Genomic DNA, 27,031 nt, shown 5'->3' on the forward strand with positions numbered 1-27,031 from the left:
TCGGCAGGAAAAAACCTGATCGGCACATCTCTACTTAAGGGTGTAAATCTCCACTTGCTTTGTATTCTGCAGTAAAATAAAATGGGCTAAGTGAGCAGTAATAAGAAAGCTTTGTACCTGAACGACTGGTCGCACCCATGTGGTGGTTCGGGTGTTGTGGTTGACATAGTAGCGTCTTCCTTTATTGTCACGCTTCTCCTCCCAGCCTGGAGGCAACTGAGGGGACGAGGGAAGTAACTATGGAACAATATAAATAAATAACACTGATCAGTAACGCCTCCCATGTGGACAGACACTGAGTTCAACTGTATAGCAGGGAAAGACGGAGCAGCAGCTTTGAGAGCTGAGGCGTAGCAGAGGCACCAGTAGTTTAGCATGTGGTGAAGTGAAACCGGATTAGTCAACCTTTTGTGGAGGCAGAAAGTACCCACCACAGGACTGGCAGGTTGTTCCTCTCTTGCAGAAGTCTGCGAACTTTCTCTGAGGCTGGAATGGTTTGAATTACTCATGTGATTCTGCAGCAGAAGACATGAAATCTGTTATCAGACAGTGCAGATCAGCTTTTAGCCTCCCTCCCTTCCTCTCGGTGGAAGCGGATGGCTCCCATTAGTCTGTTTATGAATTTCAGTAAGAGGAACCTCGTGCTTCTCACATTCTGTGAACTGCGCAGCTCTCTAGCTGAGGATCTTGAAACGCGATGGTTCCTGTTCTCGTCGTTGACCGACGAGAACTCCGGCGGCTCGCTGGACGCGGGCGATGTGAGCTGATGGTTTCTGGGGTGCAAAGTGGATTCGTCCTCTGTGAGGATCTCCCAGCTCTGGAGCGTAAAGAGACAGAAACTGTGAGGTTAAGAAGCAAAACAAAGTAGTGCTTAGCAAGAAATAAAGGAATACAAGAAAAAATACTTTAAAAACAAAAAAGAGTAAGACAAATATAATTTAGATAAGAAGCAACACTGATAAAATGCAGATAAACTCATAAAACGTTCTTGTATTTTGAAACTGTAGTGTTTCCTGATTTAAAGTTTCTGAAAGCCTCGTGGTTTCAGGACGTTGTCTGCAGAGTGTATTCGGTTCAAAACCTTTAAGCAGAGCAACGAAGAGATTTTAAATTCAGTGCTTCGACACACACAAAGTCAGACAGGACAGACTTTGTTGGACTGTTTTTGGACTTTGGGAGGAAGCAGAGTACCCAGAAAAAACCCACACAAGCACAGGGAGAACATGCAAACGCCACGCAGAAAGGATTCAAACCAAAAACCTTCTTGCTGCAAGACAACCGTGCTGCTAACTGAGCTACTGACCAAAAGGCCATTAGTGTCACAAGATCTGAAAACAAAAAAACCCTGTTTGAGCTCTGAACTTTCTTGGTATCAGAAACAATTCTCCACTCATTCATGTTTTAATTACAGACACACTTAGAGAGTGTAAGGTACCAAGTCCATGTGGAAACAGAAATATAAGTTTGTGTAGCATTTAGATACTGTTGAGCCAAGGCTCGGGAATGGAGCCTTGAGGAACTCCATACAGTCAACATAAAACCTCTGAGGTCTGGAAAACCCAAAACACCTGAACCAGTTCAATCAAGCCTTAAAAGTTTAAGTACACAATATGTCGTCTGCAACTTTTACCAACACATCACTGATGTGGTCTAGTTGAAAATCTGACTGGAATATGGCACTAAAGTTTATTTTCCCTCAAAAACAAACACATTTCGTAATCAACTGTGTTTCTGTTGATCCCAGTCAATAATGCTATGTAAGATTAAACTAACAGGAGTTTATTCAGAACACCCTTCAAAGCAAAGAATCATTTATTTAAATGTTTTTAAAGCACCACATCAAGGCAGGAGGTCAAAGTTAACTTAGCTTTATTGCTGTTTTGTTAAAAATGTTAAATTTTTAATCCAGTTTGAACAACAATAACAGTTTCTCAACACAACACTGTTATTGATAAAAACAATGTTTTGGTAAGTGGGAACCTATTTAAACAATTAATCCCACAGACTGGAAGACTGCTTCAGGTCCAAACAAGTCGAAGATTAAGTCTCTTCTTTTCTGTATTTGTTCTTTCTTAAAACCTGTAGAGTTAAATACGTGGAGTGTGTCGTTTCCACCAGGCTGATCGGATCGTCACTCGCCGTCATCTGTTTGGCTTCAGGCAGGTAATGGAACAAAGTTTCCCTCAGCTTTCTGTCTGAAATGCTGATGTGAGAGGATTGCAGCTTATTCTCATAAAGCGTGATGAATGATAATTTATCTTGGAGTTTCTTGCACATCAACTAATAAATCTGGCGGCATCATAAGAAATAGAGTTTAAGTTTTCATGAGAGAATGTGTGACTTCTGGAAATAAATTCAATCAAGTGTCATAAGCAGGTATGAAAAGTGTTGCATAAGGGAGAGCCTTTGTGTTATTTTTAAGCTTTAGACCAAAGGGTTGTTCCATGTGTCACGATTAAAGGCTTACTATGAGCTGAAAGTCATCGGTTTCGTTAAGGTGGAGCTAACTACACCCAGAGTTAAAACTTTCATTAAATCATCCAAAAACAATTGAGACCTAAGGGTAAAATACATTCAGATGCTAGAAGACAAAAACAAAAAGACTCCTGTTATTTGGTTAAAAGCTCTTAAATAAATATATGCTTATTTATTTATTACTACCACAGCAGCAAGGCAGAGTCGCTGATACCTGTTAATTTTTCTTAACTTGCATGATTGTGAGTTGAAGTAATGCGATAAATGTGCTGAGAAACAAACATTTTCATTACAGAACGTTACATGTTGGCAGAGTGAATTAAACTCTCGCTGCATTAGCAAGCCGTCATGTAGCTTGATGGATCAGCAACAGGGCGGGGCAGCATGGCTTAAAAATAAAATCTTTGTCATATCAGATCTGATGTAGATCTTTCTTTTCTAAAATAGAAATTGCAACTGATGGGGAATATTTTCAAAAAGTGGCTTTTATTTCAGTCATCCATTCTGTGAGTTTTAGGTTGGAGTACTAGGGTCCGGCTATGAGAACTTTTGTTTAATTACGATATTATAGTCATAATACTAGAAGAATAAAGATGCAATTTTGCCAGAATGTCTTAAAATTAAGAGAAAAAAAATTGTTTCGTGAGAAGAAAAGCTTCTAGATATCAGCATAACCACCTCTGTCTTTGTGGTTTTCTTCTAAACAGACTCAGTTGTTGGCGCAATCGCTTCAAAGTCCTGACACTGATAATAATTTGATGCCGATGTGTTAAAATATAAATTATTTTATTATCTGTAAAACTGATAAAGTATAACTTCAAAGATGCTCAACATTTATTTTTTGTGTCATTTTTCATGGTGGTATTTTGATAAAATTACCAACATTATTGGTAAATTACCAACATCATTGGTAATTATTACCAACATTATTGGTAAATTACCAACATTATTGGTAATTTTATTGGTAACACATAATAATAGTGTTATTATTACAACACTATGACTTTAATCTCATCATAATAAAAGAAAGACCTTAAGGTTTTAATATCCCGTTGTAGAGTTGCCCTGAATTCAAAGTCCAAATGTAGAGAAGCTGTAAAACAATGCTGCCAAACAAAATGAATCGCTCTGATTTGTGGAAACACAAGGAGTGGATTGGAGAAAAACATCCTGATTTACCATAAAGACTCAAATGTCAAAAATTCAGTTAATCGATAAAAATGATTTATCGCCCTAATCAGTAATATTCTTTTCACGCAGGCGATACTTCTTCTATGAATCGTGTAGTTGGTGTAGTTTATCCCTATAACTTTATTGGAAATGACCCAGAGGATGGGGTCTAGTTAAAGTCTCCTCTTCATTACCGCTGTAGCTCTAATTCTCTGAGTTTTCGGTTCTGTCAAAAAGCAATAAAAGCTTTTGCAGAATAAAAATTGAGGATCAGTTAAAGAGTTTCTTTAGGACACATCACTGTGGGCCTGGACAGGAAGCAGAACGGTGTTACCTCTGGAGACTCCTGCGGCGTGGCGCTCTCGTCGTGCTCTGAGATCTGTCTGCGTGTGATGAAGGCAGGTTCCACATCCGTGTTGCTGTTCTGCGGCCGCTGGCTCTCCCCGTTGCTCTGCCTTTGTTCAACAGACACACAAACACATGTTGGCTCCCATCCACCGGGGAATGAATCTGAGGAAATGATGTCACTCATGGAGGCGCGGAGGATATCCTACTGCATGGTGGGCCGGTGCCACTGCGTGGTTCTGGTCACGTGGTTGACGAAGTAGATCCTGCCGAGGTTGTCCTGCCGCTCCTCCCAGCCAGGAGGAAGAGGAGGCAGCATCTGGCTCTGCCTGGGGCCCGACATGTCCTGGTCCAGAAGCTCCCAGCCCGACTGCACAGGAGGAAAACATTTAAATCACTCAGTACAGATGTGGAAAACTACAGTTTTTATTTCTACGTCAAGAGGCTGGAAAATTATTCCTGGTTTAAGTTTTTTTTTCTTTTACGAATAAAAATCTGCAAAATGTGCATCTCCTCTTGGGCACTACCTTTTATTTTTTTTAATATTTATTTATTGAGTTTTGCACATATGAAAACATACACAAACACTGGTCACCCACAATCAACACTCAAAATAAAACTAAAATTTAGCTAAAAACAAAAGGAAAAAATAAATTAAATATTCAGAATAACGCTCTAAGAGTGGGCTGTGATGCTCTCAAGTTTAATCTGTTTGTGATGATTTAATCAGATGAAGCATCTCTGCAGAGAAAAACTAAACGAAGCACTAGCTTACATCCGAGTCCTCTGTCTGATCTGCCGTCTCCTCTTCTGAGCCCAGGTTCTTCGGCAGGTAGGTCATTTTGAGACGCAGATGACCTTTGACCCTGGACTTATGGCTGACCAGGGAAGAAAAACAAAAAAAACCCCAAAAAACAAAAAAAACAGAAAACGTGTTTAGATGAAGCCAAGAAACGTCAACGGGGAAATGCTCAAAAGTAAAATGAAAGTGTGATGAAATGCAAACCTTCGTGGGTGGAGCAGAAAATCCTTGAATGTGTATGGTCTTTGTGCGTTAGGATTTTCTGTCTAAAGGAAACAAAAGCAACAAAAATAAAGCGCAAAGCTTTAACCCGCTGCTTAACGTGGCATTAAAACACCATTATTTTTAAAGACATGGCAACGTGGAATGATGGTGGCGTCGGATAATGACGGCTAATTTGTATTTACAATTAAACATAAGCAGAAACGCAGCATAAACACAGCGGGCCGTGTTTTCAAAACTGAAGAAAACGAAGTGGAACTGACAGCCGAATAAGGGCACACGTTTATGTTTACATGGAGACACAGGTGAGACTGAGAGAGAGTTAAAACATATCTTTAAAAAAATAAATATCCAAACAAACAGGAAGAGTAAGGATATGTGAACAGTTAGTGTCCCTGTCTTGGTGATTTATTCTGAAGTTTTATGAGTCACTTTAAGTTATTTTGTTTTTTCTGTGAATAATATTTATTACACATCCTTTACACGTACATCGTGTTCCTGGCTGCACTGTTACTGAAGTGCTGCTCGCCTTCCAGGGGATGTTCTTACAAAATCAATTTGAACAAGCAGAAGCCATAATTTACAAATGAAATTAACAAAAAGAAAAACACTGAGAAAACAATTCCTCAAAAACAATGTAACACCCAGTAAGAAGCTACCAGAGCTTCAAAATACAAAAGGAATAAACATGAGATAAAATTAGTAAATTGATCAAAAATTATATTTTCATATTATTGAAAATGTTAAAATCTATGTATAAATCTGAACTAGTACTTTTGAAAGCATTAAGAAACTTTTAACTTAAAACAAGCTCATATTTCTTCCTGGAAAGTTACTTGAAAGTTATTTTTTTATTTCAAGTGTACTAAGATATTTGCATTAAAAATACTTCATAAGATTTTGAGGCTTGCAGTGAAATCATAACAGCGGGGCTACTCAAAAAAATCCTCTTTTTTTTTACCATTTTAGTTCAGTTTTGGAGTTTCTGTGATTAAAATCTGTAACTTAGATCAGCCTGTCTGAGTCTAAATCTTGTCTTCAGTAATTTCTCCAGTCTATGTTTTGTCTTCTGCTGCATTTTCTTAAAACTTGGCAGTGAAGAATGTGAATGCTGCTCACTTGGTTTTACAATTATGATCTGGAGGGTAAGTGAAACAAAACCAGCCACAGGGGTTGTTACACCTCGTTAAAGACAAGGACTCACCGGTATCTGATTTAAAGGAACATCCACCTGTCCAAGAAAGTCATCACGTGTCTGAAAAGGAGAGACAAGGGGACACATGAGATTCATCCCCAAAACAAACATCAACGAGACTGTCCTCCAAATCTTCCCGCTGAAACCACTTCGAGGTACATCAGTCAAATACATGGAGTTGGCAGGCAGCAATTGATTGGAAAGATTTCTGCCACTTTCCTAAACATCCTTCTCCCTCTCAGCAGCCGTCTCATGTTACAGTAAACAGAGAAGTAGCTCAAACACAACATCGTTCATTATTGAACAACCAATGCATTTCTGTATATATCTCCACTTCATCTAGCAGGAATGTGTTTATCGGCTCCCAATAAATAACTGCTCCGTGTTATTACAAGAGAGCCCAGGATCAAATACTGCAGCATAAGCCAGATGCCGTGTCACCGCTCTAAACGCGGGACATGTTTACCGCCTGGCGGTCCCGCAGCCTGGTAGGGGAGCACAATGCACAGCGGGGGTCCGCCTCGTGTCCGAATCAACCCTCCCGACAGGTCACACAGGTGTTTACATAAATAGACACACCTGGTTCGTCCTGCCTTTAATTACCAACAGAGAGAAACAGGTGAAGAGGAAGACGCTCCCGTTCATCTTACCGAAAACTCAGGAAGTGACTTTAAAACTACATTGTTTTAGTCTCATTATCAGGGTTCAAACACTTTTCAGGCATCATCAAGGGAAGCTTTCAAACTCTTTCATATGAACGTTTTTCAAAATGAATTAAAAAAAAAGACAGTTCCAACTCACTAGTATATAATATAATAATGGTAATAATGTCTTTTGATAATATTCTACATTCTACAGCAGAGAGAAAGGAAACTAAAACAATGTTGTGTTTTGAAATGTCTTTCTCTCACACCTGACTGGTCTGAGAACAAAACACTAAAAATAATCTAATTTCAGTAACTTTGTTTGGCGTATAAAATATAAGCCAACCTTCATTTCAATTACACAGATCAAAACGTTACTGACAATGAAACAAGCCAAACAAATCGTGTTAAGATAAATGACCTTCCTGTTCAAATGAATGCTAAAAACACAACATGCAAAATAAATAAAAATTCTCCTAAGTTTTCTAGCATTTAGAAAATAGAAATAATTTTGGTGATTCTAACTGACAATAAAAAGCTTAGTTTAATTCAACTCCAGGCAATAATAATAAAAAATGTGTCTTTTCATGAGGTGTACGACAATATCTGGTTTCAAATGTAAATAATGTTTCCAAAATAAAGTGGATTGTACTTCATTACAAAACTGTGCAGTTTGAATATCAAGCGCTTTCCAAAATGGTCATTCAAACATTTTCAAGTATTTCAAGCTCTCGTACGAAAGCCGTATAGCATCATATTAGTCATCACTGCATTTGCTCATCTCTTACAAGACATTTATCTGAAGTTTTATGCTGCACGTCTTATTACAGGGGAGTGTGGTTTATTGCATTTCAACAACTGTGACCTTTCTTTCAGGAAACTTTCCGTTTCCAACCGGTAGTTGCACGCTAACGCACTGGATATTGAATGACGAATATTCAAGAGCTTAATCAGGACTGAGAGTCGTGCCATTCGGACCGGGTTTATTTCCAGTCATTCAAATCCAGCTCTCTTCAGGCACACCCTGCAATTTACTAGATTGTGTTGTTTATAGTATTTACAGTGGCTGAAGCAGCATATGGAACATAATGTTTACGTTTACAAGGATTGACGGAAACCAAGCGCTTCCTGAAATACAATCACACACAAACATTATTTTTAAATGGGCTGAATTTGTTCTGGATTAGTGTGCTGCCTGTATAAAATATATAGATTTCATTGCATAAATCAACAATTGTTTGGGTTTTAACAAGCAGATCTTAAATCTGAAAAACAGGAAGCAGGTCATTTTCTTTGTTTTGCAGCTTTAGTTGTTTTGCGCTCTTATTTTACTGAAATGGAAAAGAACCACCACGAACACAACAAAAGGACAAAATCAAGTATTTTTGTCTTGTTTTTATTGGAAATATTACACTTGAAAAAAACAAAACTAACTTATGAGTAACTTTTCAGCAGGAGTTTGTTTTAAGTCAGTTCCTTAATATCAATACTTTTTGCACTGGCAGATTTTTTTCCCCACTTGTATCAAGACATTTCCCCCTATTTTAAGTGAAAAATCTGCCAGTGAAGCTAGTACTTTTTAACAATATTCAGGAATTATTAAAATAAAAAATTACTTAGAACTTAGTTTTGTCTTATTTTAAATGTAGTAAGTTATATGCACCAGAAACTAGACCAAATATACTTGGTAAGATTTTGTTTTTGCAGTGAAACTGGATCAGTGTACGCTAAATGATAAATTGCCTGTGTAACGCTTTACCAAGAGAAAAGCGCTACACTCTAGTATTAGAGAGCTCAATCTGTTCCTCATGCAGTTTAAATTCATTCATTCGTTGAATCCTGGAGCAGAAACCACTTGCATATTTTTCTTGTCAATAAACGCCTCATAACTTACAGCATCTTACAGGATGGACAGGTGAGTCAGTGACATTTTTAATGTTTCTAACGTTAAAAATGTCAATTTTTAGGACATTGTGGTTGTCCAAAAATGTCTGAAACTCTGTTTTGGATCTGAAGGTCCTGACCTGAGAATTAGCAGCAGCATAGTGGATGTCCGGTCTAAAACATGAGCTTCCATACTGAGAAGTGGACGCATCTTCCAAGAAGGCAGGAAGTGGTAACTTAATGGATACTTAAATATATAAATAGCTATGATTTTATACAATTTGAGAAATAACATCTTTCACACACCCTTCTACTTAAAAAGGTCCTGACTGGGTGATCGCCTGAACCCAAGATGAATTATAAAGCCTGTGTTTCTCTAAACATAGAAACTCTGTTGCTTAACTTGTTTATATGTTCATTTTATACTAATAAACTAAAAATGAGCAGGTTTTTCTGTGTAATTTGGTGGAAATGTTCTCAAAACAAATCTCAAACACATATAAAATGAAATCAGATTACGCAGAACGACTGCAGTAATCTGTGAGCAGAGTTTATAAACCTGACTGAGCCTCACCTTAACTCAATCAATAAAGCAGCAGCTTTTGAGGAAGTGGCTTTTTTTTCCTTCCAGTAAAGATGGACAGACTGGAAAAAAACCAGTGAGCAATGAAGCTGCTCTTATGGCCCGATTAAAGCCACGGCCTTGCTTTTGCTTTAATTTTTACACATCGAATGCTTTCCATTTTCAGATTTTAGATAGATTATTTACTCTACTTTATTGCTTTATTGATTTTTTTATGGCATTTTATCTATCCTTTGTTTCATGTATTTTATTTTATCTATCTCTACATTAATCATTGGCATGGTTATTCTTGGAAAACACAAACAAAATTAAATTAGAAGAATGTATTTGTTTTGTACCATTTCATTTTAAGTATGTAATTTTAAGGATACTGTACAACACGGTGTAGTTAATAGCCATTTTTAAAATGCTTTATAAATAATCTGACATTTTGTCCTAATTGTTTTGTACATATAATACCGTCTCACATATAGGCCTGTCACAATAACAAAGTTTGCTAGACGATAAAATGTTCCAGAGGTTATTGTGATAAACGATAATATTGTTGTTTTGAGATCATTTTTAAATAATGGCAAAATAATAATGGAGGAGCAAATTCTAAAAGATCAGTAAACTTTAAACTAATGAACATTTAACACTGGAACTGGAAGACATTTTAAATATTCAAAATAAACAAAACAACAAATAAAATTAATTTTGAAGTCTTCGTAATCAAAATAAGGGCTAGTTGAGACCAACGCACCAAACTGAAGACTTTTATCATCCAGTTTTTGGTAGAAAGAGATAAATGATAAAACATACCAATGGAAATAATTAAGTTTGTTTTAATTTATCATGTGATCAATTGATTATTGTGACAGGCTAACTCATATTTTTTAATAAATAATAAAAAAAAAAAAAGACGTCAGCACATTCAAATCTGCCACACATGCTGGGACTAAATACTTTGCTGGCTAATTCAGTACAATGTCACTAGCAACAGTGTTTACCATCTGCTACCCATCATTTAACTCTTCATATCCTTTTCTTGGAAGCCTCCCTGGTGAAGCAGATTTAAAAACAACAACACAGAAGCTCTGGATGCATACCAAGCGCTTAAATTAAAATTATAATGACAGATAAATTTCCATTCAGGGCATCCCTGAAGATTCAGGTGACACCAAATGCTGCTCAGTTTACGGGCTGACATTAGGACCAGATCAGAAACCGTATAAGCTGGAGGCAACCTGCATCCTCAGAAATACGTCTTACATGTGCCATGACAAACTGCTTTGACAGGTGGGAGAAAGAGCTGCCCAGTTAAATGCTATGAGAGCGGCCAAACTAAACTGTGTGGCGATGGTCCGAAGTGTGTCACGGTTTGAGATCCACTTGTTCATTTGACTTCTGCCTTAATTTTCTCATGGAAAATGTGTAGTATAAACATAATTAGTTCAAGTCCAATAGGAAGGAAAGGTCACATTTTTCCAGAATGGTGGCTGGAAAATAATATGTTGGAGTTGAGGAGGGCATTTTTCCTAATAGGGGTGTGACGTCTTTAGAGAACATTCCTGCAGGAATTTGTACCAAATGACGTAACAAAACCATATCCTCCTAAAAAGGTCCTCAGTAAATCCACTGTCCAAGTGCCATACAAGCTAAATTCCTCGAGATTATTCATTTGTAGGATGAGATTAGAGCCGATTAGACAATGTAAACTGATCTATAATTGCTTAAAGATGGTTTTCAAAATTATGACAAAGATTCGTCCAAAATACGCAGCAGAAATGGGATCTGAGTCATGTTTTCCACCTCAGTTGTGTAACACAGCCACATCTGGTTGTTCATTAACTTTGCAAGGGAGCACATGTAGTTATGAAGGCAAAACAGATAAGAGGAGCAAAGCTGAAGGTTTATTTAAATCTCACAGCTAGTTGCATCGCTGCAAGCGAGTTTAACAGCAACCTGAAGGGGAAAGTATTTGAATTTGATGTTTTTCTAAACGGTGCTCTCACTCTGCAACAAAGTGACTATTATACCACTTTTTTGCATGAACACTATGTTATACAATAATTATTCTATGAATTATTATATTAAAAAGTAGAAATGTTTAACTAAGAGCTAATTTAGACATTTTGTAATTGGAGAACTGAAGCTTAAAATACTTCTTGTTCCCTTTTCTTGTCTCTTGTGTATTTGTTAGATGTCACTATAACCATGGCATGATTATCCAGAGTAAAAATTAAAACCTACAACATTAAGTAACAGATTCTATTTAAAATAGAAAACCAACTACTATTAATACTGCAGCCCAAACACACAAACACTAATTATTACAGTTGTGATGCTCTGTTAGAGTCATTTATTATGACTGTGATACACAGGTTGAAGAAAACATTTCAGACAGTAGCTTTCTCTAAAAACAAGTTGACTTAGGTTGATTAATATCTTCATGAGAGTCTATTTTATCTTACGGAAAGGAAAATATCAAACAGTGCGCAGCAACAAGGCAGGGCAGCACTAATTTTTATTCCACACTCAGAGTATAAAAAGTTTATTTTATCTGGTTAATTAGTAATTATGCAGCAAGTCTGCAATTGGCTGCATTATAGATTTTGTGTCTGAAAATATTTACCATTTGCATTTCTTTTAATGGGAAAAGAGACAAGGCTCCTTTCAGATAGCTGATCTGCAGTGCGCAGCATTACTTTCATTACCTTGAAACCAGAGAAATCTACCAACTCTCCAGCTCTTTCTTTGGAATCTTATTCAACTGATTTGAAAATACAAGAATGGTGTGATGGAACATTTTAGTGGTTTTTGGCTGTTCATGACTGGAGAAAATATATGATTTAATAGAGACACTGACGTAGAGTAACTCTCAAAAGAGTAATACCTAAAAATAAACCTAAAGAAATTGTGATTTAATCTTCAGAACAGGTAAAGGCGTACAAAATACAAACTGATGTTTAACAAAAGGTAGGAGTGATGTGCTGCTAACCAACCAAGTCAAACTGTCACCTTAATAGTCATCAGAGGTAATAATGAGACAGTATTCAGTATGCAAGTCCAAAAAACGTTTCAGGAAAAGACAAATTACTCAGGTAGGCCTTCTTTCTTGACAGCTTGCTAAATGTAGGGGGAGACCGACACCTGATATTTCACAAACACTGGTTAGTGGGAGGTGGGGGGGGACCCACAGGGAAGCTAACACACCATCCGATCGTTTACTGGGAAAGGCCAACAGTCTTTGCCCCCACACACACACGCACGCACACACACGTGTCCACAGATGGCTGGCTGGCATGGCTGCTCTCGTATCATGCTGTTAAATTTGAATCCAGAGGAGCCGGCCGTGCTTCAACCACCAGACTATCTGGAGTCGGGGGGGATATTTCAGAGCCGCCTTATTTATATCAGCAAAGGGGGCACCGCGTTTCCCCGACACTTAAAATAACCACGGTAAATACGTTGATCGCTCATAGGGTTATCAGATTAATGAGGAGAAAAAGGAATATTATTCTGCAGTTGAGTTTGAACAGACGTGAAAGAGACCTCCAAGACGGAGGGGAGCTGGTCTCTCTTATTTCAGCGGTTCTTGGAAACTAATGTCCTGACGGATTTACTGTAATGTAACTGAACACCTGCGAATGTTTGTCCACACTGAGCTTGTTAAATACATGACTTGGAGTTAGAGACGCTCTCAGTTACTCTTAAAAGCAGCATAAAGGGTAACACTGAGTTTCACAGACTCCAGAACGAGAAAGTAAAAAAAATTAACACTTGAATAATATATCTGCATTTGTTGTTTCTATTCATAAAAGCCTGGTGTTGTTTTTCGGTTCTGTATGTAAAAGCAGCAGTCAGGAAGGCATTGTGACAAGTCAGACCAAAACCGTGTGGAATCCGCTTGGACCAGTTTAACAACATTGTCATCACATCCACAGAGCTCTGTCAAAGGGCCATTATGAGAATGCCTCTAAAAAAAAACAACTTTCATGAGTTTTTCTACAGTCAGGAAACATCAGCGAATCTAAACACTCACCTCCCTGTTTCCTTTGTGGCTCTTTTTGAAGTTGTTGGGGTAAGCGAGAACCTTTGCAGGGCAGCAAGGAGACAAATGAATGTGTACATGTGGGGAAAGAGGGCTGCTGAGCTTTGGGTTTGAAACGTGACATGAAATCCCGGTGTTAGCGTAAGGCACCTCCAGGGAAAAGCTCCTCTGAATGGCACGATGACAGTGTTTCCCTTGACCCTTCCCTGATGAACAGACTCTACTGTTTTTCTCAGGTTGCTTAGATGAGGAAAACAAGCAAGCAGAGGTACTCCGATAAAGTTTTTTGTGGGCTTCGCCTTGTCTTTCAGAGAGTCCAGCCGGGTAATGAGCATTGGGGAGATGTGAACTGCCCGAAGCCACAGATGCGGCTCGTTTAGCCGATGCCATTGGTCTCTGGTGGGGAAAGCGTAGCATCACGCTGCTAGAGTGAAGATTAGAGGACTGCTCCATACCTGCAGTCTTGTCCTCCAGTTTGCATTTTGGTTCATCCTCTAGCGGGATGTTAAAGTGCACCGTGTGTTTTGAGTCCCTAAGCTCGGATGAGTAGTTTCCTTTTGGCTGATTTTGGCCACTTAGAGAAGCGATGTTGGGCTCTTTACTCGTCACTTCTTCGTCTGCTTGGAGGAATTCACTGGTAGGTGCCTGGAGAAACGGCTGGTTAGATCCCCGTAACGGGGGCAGAGCAAACAGAGCCACAGATCCTACGGGAGACGCAGGCGGCGTGCTGCAAGGGCTCCTTGGAATAATGACCAGGGAGGAGCACCGCCGCAGCGGGACCTTGGACCTGCGGCAGACCTGGGGCCTCTCCTGGTTGCTCCTGTGCTTTTCTGGAAGCTCCGGCTCAAAGATGCTGTTGCTGCTGCAGTACCCGGCGTCGCTGGCCATGCTGCTGTTGCACGATCCCCCGTCAGAACCGACACAAACGCCGGCCTCTCCATCCTCCGCGCTCCCTTCCAACTCGCCGCTTGGTTTTCCGCACGGCTGCAGCGAGATTTGCAGAATGCTCTTCTTGTTGCTGCCTCCGGAGTTAACCCTGGGTATGAAGACTGAAGAGCTCTGACTGCTGGCAAACTCTGGTGACAGAGGAGTCACCTTCAAGTGGACTGAGCTGTGCGCCAGATTCTCTGCGGGGCCGTGCGCTGACACACCGACTCCGCTCTCCTCACCATGGCAGCTGAGGCTTTCAGAGAGGGGGTCCGTGTTACTTCGTCTTGACGCGAAATGCAAGCGGAGCTGACGTGCCATTTGTTTAACTCTCTAATCCCTGCAGCGCTGGTGAGAGGTGCATGATCAAACTTGCTGGTAGGAAAAAAAAGTGGAAGAAAGCAACTGTTCCGCACTCTGCTCTGTGATCTCAATCATTAGTGGCTGTGCATTGCCAAAATAGCTCCAGTGACAAGCTACATTCCTCTGCAGGCTGATCTCAGCTTTTAGCAGGCCATTGGTTCGGTTTGAAGAGATGACCCAAAGAGGCGACCCTTGAAGCCAAATCGATCCTCTTCAAGGAGCCTCTGCCCTACGCAGAAAGCAATGCTAAACTAAAACTTAAAAATGAAAAAGGCAGCCAAACAAAACCATGGCAGTACTCCACGCTGAATCCTAGACTGAAGCTCTGGCCGCTAACTTGAGAGTCCTGCTGCTGCTATGCCACTAATGTTTCTGCCGCTCTGTGCCCCCCGCAAATAGTTTTACCCGCTGCTATAGAATTACAGGAAATCAAACAGAATGAATGCCAGTGTAATTCTGCATTCAAGCGAGGCTCAAGCTGGAAAATATACACAACACACACACACACAAACGTAGTCAAACACCCTATGCAGGAATTAGGTATGACCGTTTGGAAAACAGAAGACAGAGGGATGAAAGAAGCGTGATCATTGCGACATTAAAGTGGTATGACACTGGTTACATGACACCTCATGTAACGGTCTATGCTGGTCTTATTTCTTCTTCATAGATGTTGACAGTCCAATTTATTAATGGCAGTCTATTGTGGGCAGTGGCCGACTTATTTTAGGCCATTACTCTGCTTCCAAATCAGCGTCCAGGTAATGTTTAATAGTAGGAGACACAGCCAGGATAAGGACATGACTCACTGGCGGAAGCAAGGACAGTCATAACCCACTTTCCAAACTTGATAGTGATTGTGATGTGGCAGCCACATGATAAGACAGGAGCCCAAATATGGACATTAGCTACAATATATATTGACAATACAAAGTAGCTTACAATCAATAAGAACCAAGTAGACATTGGGGACGTTTTATTTAATAAAACCTTCAGAGACTCACAAGCAGAGCCAGAAAGGTGTACTTTCACTGGCAAAGGATAAGAAAAATATATTTACATTTATCAGCAGGTACAACAGGAAAAACTGGCCCCTAATGGGTTTATTCATTTCCTGATAATTTGCATATCAACCACCCTGCCACTGAAAGAAATGGGCTTTTGCCAGCTTTCTGTGGCAGATGATATTTGGAAGAAAGCACAAAAGACATTCACCATTGATACACACGGACAAAATTGTTGGTACCCCTCAGTTGATCAAAGAAAAGCCCACAATGGTTTATTTTTTAAAGTAATTCTGTTGAAGCGTGTTTGAAAAGCAATGCCTGAATTTCATTTGTTCATTTTCATGGAATTTTTATTCATCATTACCTTTATCAGATTCAAGTTCTTTCTGTGACCATTGTGGGTTTTTCTTTCATTAAGCGAGGGGTATGGAGCGACACTGAAAAAAACAAAGCTAGTAAACAGCTGGGCAATGTTGTATCAACAATTTTCAAGTAGTACTGTAAAATATGGACCCAGTGGAAACCTGGGTTTTTATGATCTATTTGGTATTATATTAAGTTTAATTTTTGAACAATATGAATCATATTAAAAGTAAATTTAATTTAACTGTCTAAGTTGCTGTTTTGAAACTCAGGCATGAAAGTCTAGCATTTTCACACCTAAGTAACCCAACATTACACAACTTTTATACGCTCTATAAAAGTTTATGAGGCTTAGCCTACTGCACTGCAGTGTTGATTAAAATGACCTCAGTTTACAATAGTTAAAATTTAAAAAGTTTTAAAGTTGAAATACTTTAAAATAAAAAAAGGATTAAAGTGTTCACACTTTTTAAAAAAAAAATAGTCTATTGTCTTTCTTTAAACCAGAAAAGCAACAATTATTCTTACTCCGGCTTAAATAATGTGACATGGCGTCATTTTCCTGAAATAATGGCTTATGTCTTTATTAAGCCATTAATTGAGGAAGATGCATTTGGTTGCTTAACAGAGGTGCTGCCAGTTTAAAGCTTGTAGTTAGATGTTTGTAAAGTTATTAGCCTCACAGCAGTGAGAGGATGACACTCTCTATGTGTTTTACAACTGGAAATATTTCCAAACTGAATCAGAGCAGCAGACGTCTTTCTAAAAGTTGAAAGTTTGCTTCAAAAACTTTTAAAGTGAGATTTAATGCTACACCACAAATGTAAATGTTTAATTTGTTCAGTGGGTTGGAGGAAATATATATATTACAATCAATCTGCAGAATCTCCTATAAATCTACATTACAAGACAGTAAATGTCACATCAGTCTGAAAGGAGTTCAGGGACCATTTCTGATTAACAAAAACAATAAAGTCCCATAACTTTCAAGTCCTCCATTGGTGACAGAAACAGGATGTGCTGCTTGTTTCAACGTTAGTTTGAGGTGAAGACATGTTCTGCTGAACATTAAGTGGTTAAGACAGTTATGACTCAGAACGCTGATGTTTAATAATTTTTTTTCATTTTCTAGGGAGAGAAACCGCTCGGAGGCACTGCTATTGCGTAAATGTAGCCAATGAATGACGTAGATGTTAATTTAACTTTCCATTGAAAATTAAAGTAAGCAGGTAGAGGAACTGAGAATGTGGGAAGATAAAAGAGTGGTATGCTGTGGGTTATTCCCTTAATTTTGCATTATTTAATGACAAAATACTCTTTTTAGCATGTTTGTGTGCAAATAAAACTACCACCTGGGGTCCTGCATACATTCTAACAAAACATTTGCCTTCCAGAAACTGGCAATGTAAACATCAGCATAAACAGAATGAAGGTGATCTTCACAGGAACAAGGAGCACTTCCTCTAGTTCAACAATTTTGTAAATACTTCAGTGAATTTTGTTCGCCCAATTTATTTTTCACCTGCAAACCCGGGGCGTTTTCTGAATCTGTTTATGCAGGCGGTGGTAATATATTCAAGATGGAGTCTCTATAGAAACACAGATGGTGTTCTGCCTTTGGGGAAACTGAGACTCTGCAGTGTAAAGAAGGAAGTTACAAGTTCCTTGTATTTTAGGCAAGCAGTGACAAACACATCCACTCAGAAGCACATTTACCGCACCGACATGCCCCTCAATGCGCCATGAAATCTACCTGGAGTGTGACGAGGAAGATCTGAGTCAGCCACGCCTAACTTCATGTTCTCATGTGACTGTAAACATGTGATGTGGTGACGCATTCCAGAAACCTCCCAGTCTACAAACAATAACCACATGCAGCACAATAACAGCTGGCAATATTTGTGGTGCTCTATGAATAACTTAGCATTATGCCAAAATGACAGATTGACACTTTAAGACAAAAATTGTGCAATTAATGCGAAAACCCAAAAAGCTAAAAAAAATAAAGTGGAGCTAATAACTTCTTATTCTGAAGCTGTAATTGCACGTCAGAACGTTGCTCATATATTCACATGCAGTTTGTATATAACTGGATATTCAAGGGAAAAAAGAGCACAGATGGTCCTGCCCCGACTTGCTCTTCTGGGAACCTAAAGAGCCGTTTCTTGGTAATCGCAGAGCAGTTTCTACCAGTAAGACCAGTTAATTGAAACTGTATTTAGCGCTGATGGGGCTGCATTCAACACTACTTCTGAAAAACCAGAGAGAATCATTTATGGAAGCTTTGGTATATCGAAAGCTTATGTAAAATAAATAATGTTTTTTTTATTTTCCCTAAAAGTCAGTACATATTTATAACAGAGTACATCATGACTCTAAAGAGATAAAGAAAAGAAAATGTACAATTTAATTAAACTAAGTGCTGCGGATAGGAGAAGTAAGGCGATATTTGATGAGGTGTTCGCCTTGACCAACTGCTTTACAATGTTTCCATTATCCACACAGAGACACGGTGAGGAGGAAGAGCCGGCTATAGTGGGGTCTGACTGTTTTTGTGCCCCAGGACGAACCTGGGCTGAGCTGTGATAACCTGCTACAAAAAGCCTCTCTGTTACTCTGCAAACTCAGAGAGGAGAATTAGGCTCTTTAGGACGTCCACAGTGACTCTTAATGAGTTTGGACAGAAAGGACAGGACAGTAGCAGTGTTAAAAAGATGAAGGTCATTTTAAAAGTCTGATTTCAGTAGCATTTGCACAGAATTTTTAAACAAATTATACTAATTAGACTGTAAATTATAATGTTTTCTAAAATCTTCTATGAAGAAAGTGTTTTCATTCTCAATTTTAGGTAAAAGTTAGAGATTATTCTTTGCCCTAAAACACCAAATGCTGCTTAAATTAAATTACAAAGTATTTTCATATAGCAGGTAGTTAGTGAAAGGAATTGTACAGGTTTTGCGGCTCTAAACAAACTGAATTTGATAGGCGGTTCCTTGGTTAGTACAGGTGGAGGATCTCTGATCTAGAACAAGCTTTCCATGGATCGCATGTAAAGTTTTTTTTATTTTTATGTTACCATGTTTTTTGGTAACATTGGTTTCAATGTAACCAGACGAAAGCAAAGACTTGGAAGAAAATATTGTGATAACATCTTTGACTCATAGCACTAAACTCTGATGGCTGATGTCTGCTAACCAATTAGCTGATTTTTCTCATCATTTGAACTAATTTTCAACTGCTGGTTCCATGACAGTGTCAATAAATATCAATACATTTAAGAATACAACTAAATGTGACGATCACATGCTATTTAGTGGGATGACAAGTTAAATGAAGGAGTACTCGCTAAACCTTAAACACAGTGTGCATTCAATACATTTCTGCCTAAGAATCAAAACTAAACCACAGCTGAACTAAACTCCAGATTTGATCCACAGCTCTTAATCCCCACCCTCACAGACGTTAGGATGATCTAACAGAAGCCAGATTTACCCTTATTTGCAGAGCAGAGTAATAAGTTATGATAAGTTTCCAGCAATATCCAGCATAATATGGCAAAATAAGGGCCTCCTGCATCTTTGACAGGCAGACAAAGCAAAGTCATTCTTGCACTGACTGGAGGATACCCGCATCTATGGAAATATGACACATTCTCCTGTTTGGCATTTATGGTGTCCAAACACAGAACATGATATCACCTCAGCAGCAGCTGCCATCAATCAAGAACAACTCATTATATTTCTATGCCACATCCACAAGAGTCCAAGAAAGGCGATGCAAGATTTATGTTTGGGTTGTCATTCGACAAACTGACTTAAATTTGACTTTAGAGGGAAATAGAGCTTCTAATGAGATCAGCCTGAATGAAAGTTTGTTCTAATGAATTTAATGCCTCACTTTACATGAATTTAATCTGTTATTGGATCTTTAGAGATACAAAGTATACCTGTCCACATTCTGTAAGTTTACTGTATTTCAAAAGAAATAAAAACAACAACTACATGGGAACATTGAATCATTATAAGCTGAACAAATCTAAAAAGCTTACCAGTCTGTTCTCATCAAACACCTCAAACAGAAGCCGATGGCTCCTGGGATTTACCTGAAACACAAAGCAGATCAGAATGGCTCCAGCTTTACTAATTCAACAAGGGATGCTGGGCTGTTTACATTTTTAACATGCTTTCAAATATAAGCCAAGTTATACAGTTTATCTTCTATTAGTGACAACAACAATGTAAGCTTAAAATGTACATGCATCCATGCTTGAATGTGGTTGTTGACTTATTATATTTTGAGCGAAACTTACTCGGAAATAGAATTCTTCGTTCCATTTTGGATCCAGAGTCTTCAAGTAACATGAAATAAGAAAAAACATGTATATTTATACAAATACCATAAAATGCAGCAGGTTCAGGTGCTGTTTAGTCACCTTTTTAATGGTCTTAGTCTGCAGACTTGTGATTTCTCCATTGACGGGATCATAAAGAGACAGTCTGGTGTACGGATCACTGCAACAGAAAAGCAGAGAGAAGTATGGGATCAAACTTAGAAATCAAGAAGATTTGCTTTGGTTCTTCATTTCTTCTGTAACATTTTTTTATTTATCTCTGAGGGAAGCAAAACATAATTTGTTTGATTTCTAACAGGAAAAAACACAAAGCCACATTAGCTCTGGTGACTCACTGCTCACATAATGACTGCAGTTAAAGCGGTAATGATTCGAGTTAGAGTTCATTGAAGCCACATCCATCTTGCACATTACATTATTCATTACCCAAGTCTAACTGCTGAAGTGTTTTGGTATTGCATAGGGCAAAACAACTGGTACCTCTGAAACTATTTCACATCATGTTACAACCACAATATTCAATGTTGAGATTTAATGTGCTAGACCAACACAAAGTAGTGCGTACATCCAATGCTTTTGCAAATAAAAAATCTGGAAAGTATTTTTGAGTCAACCAGTACAACCACCTTTTGAAATGAATTCCTAGAAGTGCTTCATACTTTGCTAGTGTAATCTCACTTTCAAGTAAAGCTACATCTTTTAGTACAATTTCTCAAGCTACTTCACTAAATCATGAAGCTTTTAGGCCTGTCACAATACTCAATAAATCAGTTAATGGTATGATAAATTGAAACAAACTTAATAATTTCTAATTTCATGACTTATGATTTGTTTCTTTCTACCATAAAATGGATAATAAAAGTCTTCAGTCTGGAGTTTTGGTTCTGAAGGATAAATTTGTTACCTGAGACTTCATAATTCATTTTATTTGTTTTTTCTGTCATTTACTTTGGATATTCAAAATGTCTTCTACTTCCACTGTTTAAATGTTCATTGGAATGTGTTCCTGAATTATTATTGCATTATTACCATTATGTTACTAGTAAATTGTCTCAAAACAACAACATTATTGGTTATCGTGTTAAGTTCTGGATGATTAATCATTCAGAAACATTGGTTATTGTGACAGGCCTAGAAGTTTTAACGGAAAATGCACCAGTTTGCAAACAAATTTCACGTTATTTTCTATCTGCTGAGTCCGTTGTGCTATTTAGAGATCATATAATAAACAGTAGTTGCTGTTACTGGAATGACTTTGTACTGTTCTAACACGGATACATTACTGTACAGTACTGGTGTTTTTCTTCTAATTTGTTATTTTGTAATAATGATGTTACTGTTTTTGTGTTTGTTTCATTATTTTGAAACCAGATCAGAACCTGCACATCACTTTTTATTTTGATTTTATGGTTACATTATTTTCAGAAATTAAATCAGATCAAAGCAATTAAATACTTTTGGGTCTTACATGAATAATTATTGGATTAGTCTATTGCATTGGCTACATACTTGTGGATATAAATTGGAGCCGCTTGTTTTGTTAAAGGAATTGTAAAAGGTGACATCTACTGTGAGTTGCTGTCACCTCTCTGTATAAAAGAGAGGTGACAGCAACATTTGTATCTCATTGGATTGCCCTAGATTTGATTTGAGTAAATACAAATGCATGCAAAAATATTTCTCTTTTTGTTTGTAGAGTATAATTTTCATCTGCATCACAGTAATCCACTACTACATGTAGGTCTTTCACATAAAATCCCTTGAAGTTTTTGTTTGTCATGTGACAAAAATGAGGAAATGTTAGAGTTAAATACATACATTTGAAAGGCACCATGGGTTACAGACAAAAGAAGGAAGAAAAATCTCAGAATAACAACAAAAAAGAGATCATCATTGTATCTGTAAGTCTTGAAGAGGCATAAGTTACCAACATAAAATCAATAAAAGAGATGGAAATATGTTAGCAACCCACCAAAGTTTTACCAGAAGTATCTTCCCAAAAACCACAGTCACTCATTTCAGTATTCCTGGGGCATGATCTTTAAACATAACAAATCAGTTATTTCTGTTTCCTTAATTTTTTTTTTTTTTTTTTTTGCTGTTACGTTCCAATATTTTAAAAACACAATTGAAAAGAAATCAGAAGATTTTTTTCAAGGTGTGTTCCTACACTCTTTAACAAGCCTTGTTGGCTCTTAAAGCCTGGAGAAAAGACACAAAGGGTTTGGACACTGACTTGATCTTGGTTTGACCTCATTCTGGTAAATAGTAGTGAATAGTGAAGAAGTGACATGATAGGCCCGGTAGTGGGCTAAATATTAATGTAACAGCAGTCTGTAGCAATATATTGGAAAAAGTACTTACTGATATACTGAACTGGTCTCTTGACTCCTTGTCAATAAAACAGAAGGTGTAGGTGAAGTCACTATCATGCTGTTTTGTTTTAATTGTTGAGTGTTTTGACTGTACCTGCTGTGGTTACTGACTTGTTAAAAACCTCTGCATCAATCATTTCACAAGAATAAGGATTTTTCAACAGAATTACAAAGACACAACACTTCTTGTTTACGAGGCAATGTTTTGCAAAAGCAGCCGATGAGCCACGGGCGGGACGCTGGTGGCAGGTTTTCTAGCTTTCTGATGGATTTAAAAATATTTTGGAGGACACTATAGAACAAAAAAACAACCTCAAGCAGATCTCTGCTGGTAGATGACACCTTGTGACTGTGCAGAGATGGAAATCAATGTTTTACTAATAGCAGGTTTCTGTGATGGCAATAGTTTTTGTTTGCAGCATTTTTCTGGTGCATTTGTGTTTTTTGGAGTTTGCATCATTCATGTGTTTGCTGTGTTTTCTCCCCCTGCTGTTATTGTGTCATGACTGAAACTTATTGTTTATTTAATAGCAAGCTAACTTCCATTTACTTAAATATTACATTTAAGCAATGACATTGTAAAAAAAAAAAAAAAAAAAAAAAAAAAAGAAAAACTTACCTTGCGCCTAGTATGTCTTTCTTGGCCAGTCCAATTCCAGCAATGACTTTTACTTTAAGGATTCTGGACGTTTCCTAAATGAACAATAATAATTAAAAAAAACAACAAGGAAATAAAACCAAAACAAAAGTTAAAGCATGTAACGACGACTGGATGGATGTTTAATCCAGAGCAGGCATCATTTTGTAAAGTTATATAATCTCAATGAATCACTGGTATAAAACACATTAAGATATTTTCACCTCATTTTTAAGTTCTTTGTCTTTTTTCATTCATGAAATACCAAAAAATTTCAATTTTAACAAGCTAAATTAATAATGACACAAAAGTGGCTTCTAACTGTCAAATTAAAAACAGGACTGTAACCCTGAGTGGGGCTTGGAGTACAAAATGTGGAATGAACAAATTTAGACCAAAAAAATAACAATAATTAAAGATGAATAAAACAAGACATACAATTTAGGAAGCTGCTTACAAGATGATTCAATGTTTATGAGCAGACCAGCACATTTATTTACTTATTTATTTTTGTCACCTGCATGTATAGTTGCTTCTATACATCAGTATGTAAGTGTTATTTTTGGCTCAACATAGTATGTTTCGTCAGATGACTGGCTTGTTTTGCAGTGATTAAATTTTTCTGGTGTTATAAAAGGGTTTATGGTTCATACTTGAGTAAAATGTTCCTAGATAAAATGCACAAACTGCAAAGAAACATACAAATATTATTTTTAATCGATAAATAATCATCTTGGACCCCAGAAAATGAAGAATAAACTATGATCAAACTAAATAGAATACTTTTACAAACCATTGAGTATATAATCTTAGTTGTTTTCAGTTATAAACGTACAAAACTTGCATAATGTTACTTTAAAAGGAATATACTCCTTAGAACCCATTGTACATCGAATATAGCCATCAATATAGTTTATAACTAGGATTAAAGATTCACCAGACATTGGCTGAATCCCTTATGTAATTTATTAGCACTTGAAATGAAGTGTCCATGTTTAAAAACTATCAAAATGTTCCTCTTACTCTTACAAAAATTCTGCTTTAGCTCCAATTGACAGAGTTAACAAACAGATAAGATTTATATACAGACTATGCAACTAAATCAATCACTTAGACATACTGAAATTACACTAGTTGTGATTCAATGCAGTCAAGTTCAGTTTATTATACCAACAAGTTTTCAATACAGTTGACTGCATCAAGCAGCAATCCCTTCTCCGAGCAAGAATATGGCGATTTTTGGACAGTTGACTTCATAGAGTTGTTAACTTTACAGCTTTCCGTCGGTATGAAGGAAGTAATCTTCAGCAGTCTTCTTTTGAAAAGTTAATCCTGGTTATTTCTGGGGAAATTCAGATTGATGTTCACTAGCTTTATTTGTTTTTCCACCAACTTATAATCACTAAACCACGCTTGTGTTTGTGTGACATTAAGACCTTTAGCTGCTGCTTAGTTCACCTATGCCTTGGGCTGGCTGTGCATACAGGTGAGCAGAAGAGGCCAAAAACAAAACTCAACTAAAGTAGATCAAGTTCCACATGAATCCTATCAGGCTTTTCTCTCCTCCCACAAAAGCATTGTTTAGGGAATGGGTGACGTAATTTCCTGACAGCGCTTGGCGCTTGAGGACATTCCCCCCCATAAACCCAGTCATGATTTGCCTATTAAATTTATGATCATCGTGGGATATCGCAATCTGTCATCAATCTGACCCACTGTGATGGGTCTAGGTGGGGCCGTGAAGCCGCTGCTGAAAACAAAGTCTGTTTTATCAAAGTTTGGTGTTTGCGTGCCGAGCAGCAGGAACGCAGGCGTTGACAGTTGGCTTCCTCCCCGACAAACTCGAGCTAGCTCTTAAGTAGTCATATCGATTTTTCCCTCTTATCTTACCCTTCATTTTCTCTCATTTAGCTGACACGAAATCACACTTATCGAAAGTAAACCTATGTTTGAGATAGCTATCCACTACTTTTTCAGGGTTTTTTTTTTAAGTTTACTTCCCGGATAACAGCAAGCGGGAGAGATGTCAAACGGTCGGGGCGCGTGAGCAGCCTCGGTCACTAACGTTTAGTTAACTCTGGTTTACCTCGTCAGCCTGGAGTCCTCTGATCTGAGAGGCAGAAACAGCAGCCATCATGAGATCCTTCTTCTTCCTCCCAGAGGGCGACACGAAGAACAGTCTGCCCTTATGTGCTCAGGTGTGCCGTCTCTGATAGTCCTTCCGACTGGTTACGCTGACAAGTAACTACCGTGAACCAGACCGAGTGGATAGTTGTGGCCTTATCGTCATTGGTAATAATACCCATCCTCTTCCTCCACCTCCTGCTTCCTCCTCCTTTTTTTTTTTGTTCAGGGTTCCTGCTACAACCGAGTATGGTAGGCCGTTTTGACATTAAATCAATCCACAAAACACTTCTTAGATAACAATATTCTGTTTTTGGCAAATTGCTTCTTGCCAAAATTCTTACAGAGCTTTACTTACTTTAACTTATTTGTACTCAAGTAAAAGTAAAAAGTAGCCATCCAAGAAATTACTCTAGTTAGAGTTTTTAAAAAGTATTTGGTAAAATGACTGCTCAAGTACTCAGTAACTGATCAAATTATCAATCATTTAATATTTAAAAATACAAAATAAATAAACTAAATTAACTTTATTTATAAATAAATAGTTTATTTATAAATAAATAAAGTTTATTTATATTTGTAAATGCCAAAATAAATAATTTATTTATAAATAAACAACGTTTATTTATATTTATAAATACCAAAATAAATAATTTATGTATAAATAAACAAAGTTTATTTATAAATAAATGTTATTTATTTATAAATAAATAAATATATTTATTTATAAATAAATAAATAACATTAAGAAAAAATTTTGGTATTTTAAGGACCAAAATGACAAGTAAAATCAGGAAAAACCATTTTTTTCCCCAAATTGGTTTCTTTCAATATAAAACATAAAACCTTAACAAAAACTGCAGGTGTGTGTCTTTGGTAAATTTTTGGTCAAAACATATTTGTTCTTTGTTCAGTGAAGTTACTCACTGTGAGTAGAGAATCCAGACATTTTACTCAACTAAGATACTTCAATATAAAATTACTGAAGTAAAAGTAAAAAAGACAGCGTAGTGAAAATACGCTGTGACAAAAATGTCACTCAAGTAAAAAGATCTGTTAAGAAACATGTGGTGTACTTACTGGCTATTTCCATTTCGCCCAATCCAACTGACTACTTAGACTTTCGAGGTTGTTGCTGGCAACTTCAGATGTTTTTTTATTTGTTTTTTTTGTCTTTTTCTGATTATTGTTGATCAGTATTTAGAAATATCTATGTTGGTGTTATATTGTACTCCTTAACATTAATTTCTTTTGTAAAAGATGTGGCTGTTTAAGTTTACATTGTAAAAAAGTGCTTACAAGAAGAATGACACGTGTGCAACTCAATAAATTGGACAATTATTGAACCATTAATTTATTTTAGTAAATTATTTTAACAAAGATTGACATATTCAAACCTTTCTTTTAGCTAATTATGAACATTTTCTTTATCTGGTTTAAAGGAATCTGAATCTCGTGCTTATTTGATCATTTTCACGTTCCCTTTTTCAGCGTCAGTCTGTGTGGACAGGAAACATATTAATCATGTTTC

The 27,031-nt window shown here is 37.3% G+C and overlaps 1 protein-coding gene across 3 annotated transcripts in view; it reads right to left on the reverse strand.

Moving 5' to 3' along the window:
* Positions 1 to 25,725, reverse strand: part of nedd4a (NEDD4 E3 ubiquitin protein ligase a) — a 36,287-nt gene extending 10,562 nt beyond the window's left edge. Inside the window, exons 1-14 of one of the 3 annotated variants that reach the window (XM_016662226.1) lie at positions 25,463 to 25,725; positions 23,359 to 23,432; positions 22,729 to 22,755; positions 20,446 to 20,524; positions 20,323 to 20,361; positions 20,062 to 20,115; positions 6,219 to 6,269; positions 4,997 to 5,058; positions 4,766 to 4,868; positions 4,200 to 4,360; positions 3,980 to 4,100; positions 653 to 817; positions 432 to 515; positions 118 to 237 (exon numbers count right to left, since the gene is read on the reverse strand). In XM_016662226.1, coding sequence (XP_016517712.1) covers positions 118 to 237; positions 432 to 515; positions 653 to 817; positions 3,980 to 4,100; positions 4,200 to 4,360; positions 4,766 to 4,868; positions 4,997 to 5,058; positions 6,219 to 6,269; positions 20,062 to 20,115; positions 20,323 to 20,361; positions 20,446 to 20,524; positions 22,729 to 22,755; positions 23,359 to 23,432; positions 25,463 to 25,513 — 1,191 coding nt within the window. In that variant the 5' untranslated portion in view covers positions 25,514 to 25,725. Of the gene's footprint in view, positions 1 to 117; positions 238 to 431; positions 516 to 652; positions 818 to 3,979; positions 4,101 to 4,199; positions 4,361 to 4,765; positions 4,869 to 4,996; positions 5,059 to 6,218; positions 6,270 to 13,344; positions 14,781 to 20,061; positions 20,116 to 20,322; positions 20,362 to 20,445; positions 20,525 to 22,728; positions 22,756 to 23,358; positions 23,433 to 25,462 lie in introns of those variants that run through there. The other 2 variants (XM_007574854.2, XM_016662225.1) reach the window with 2 other exon arrangements.
* Between the last annotated feature and the right edge of the window lie 1,306 nt (positions 25,726 to 27,031).

Source organism: Poecilia formosa, unplaced genomic scaffold (assembly GCF_000485575.1).
Source record: "Poecilia formosa unplaced genomic scaffold, Poecilia_formosa-5.1.2 Scaffold363, whole genome shotgun sequence".
NCBI lineage: Eukaryota > Metazoa > Chordata > Actinopteri > Cyprinodontiformes > Poeciliidae > Poecilia > Poecilia formosa.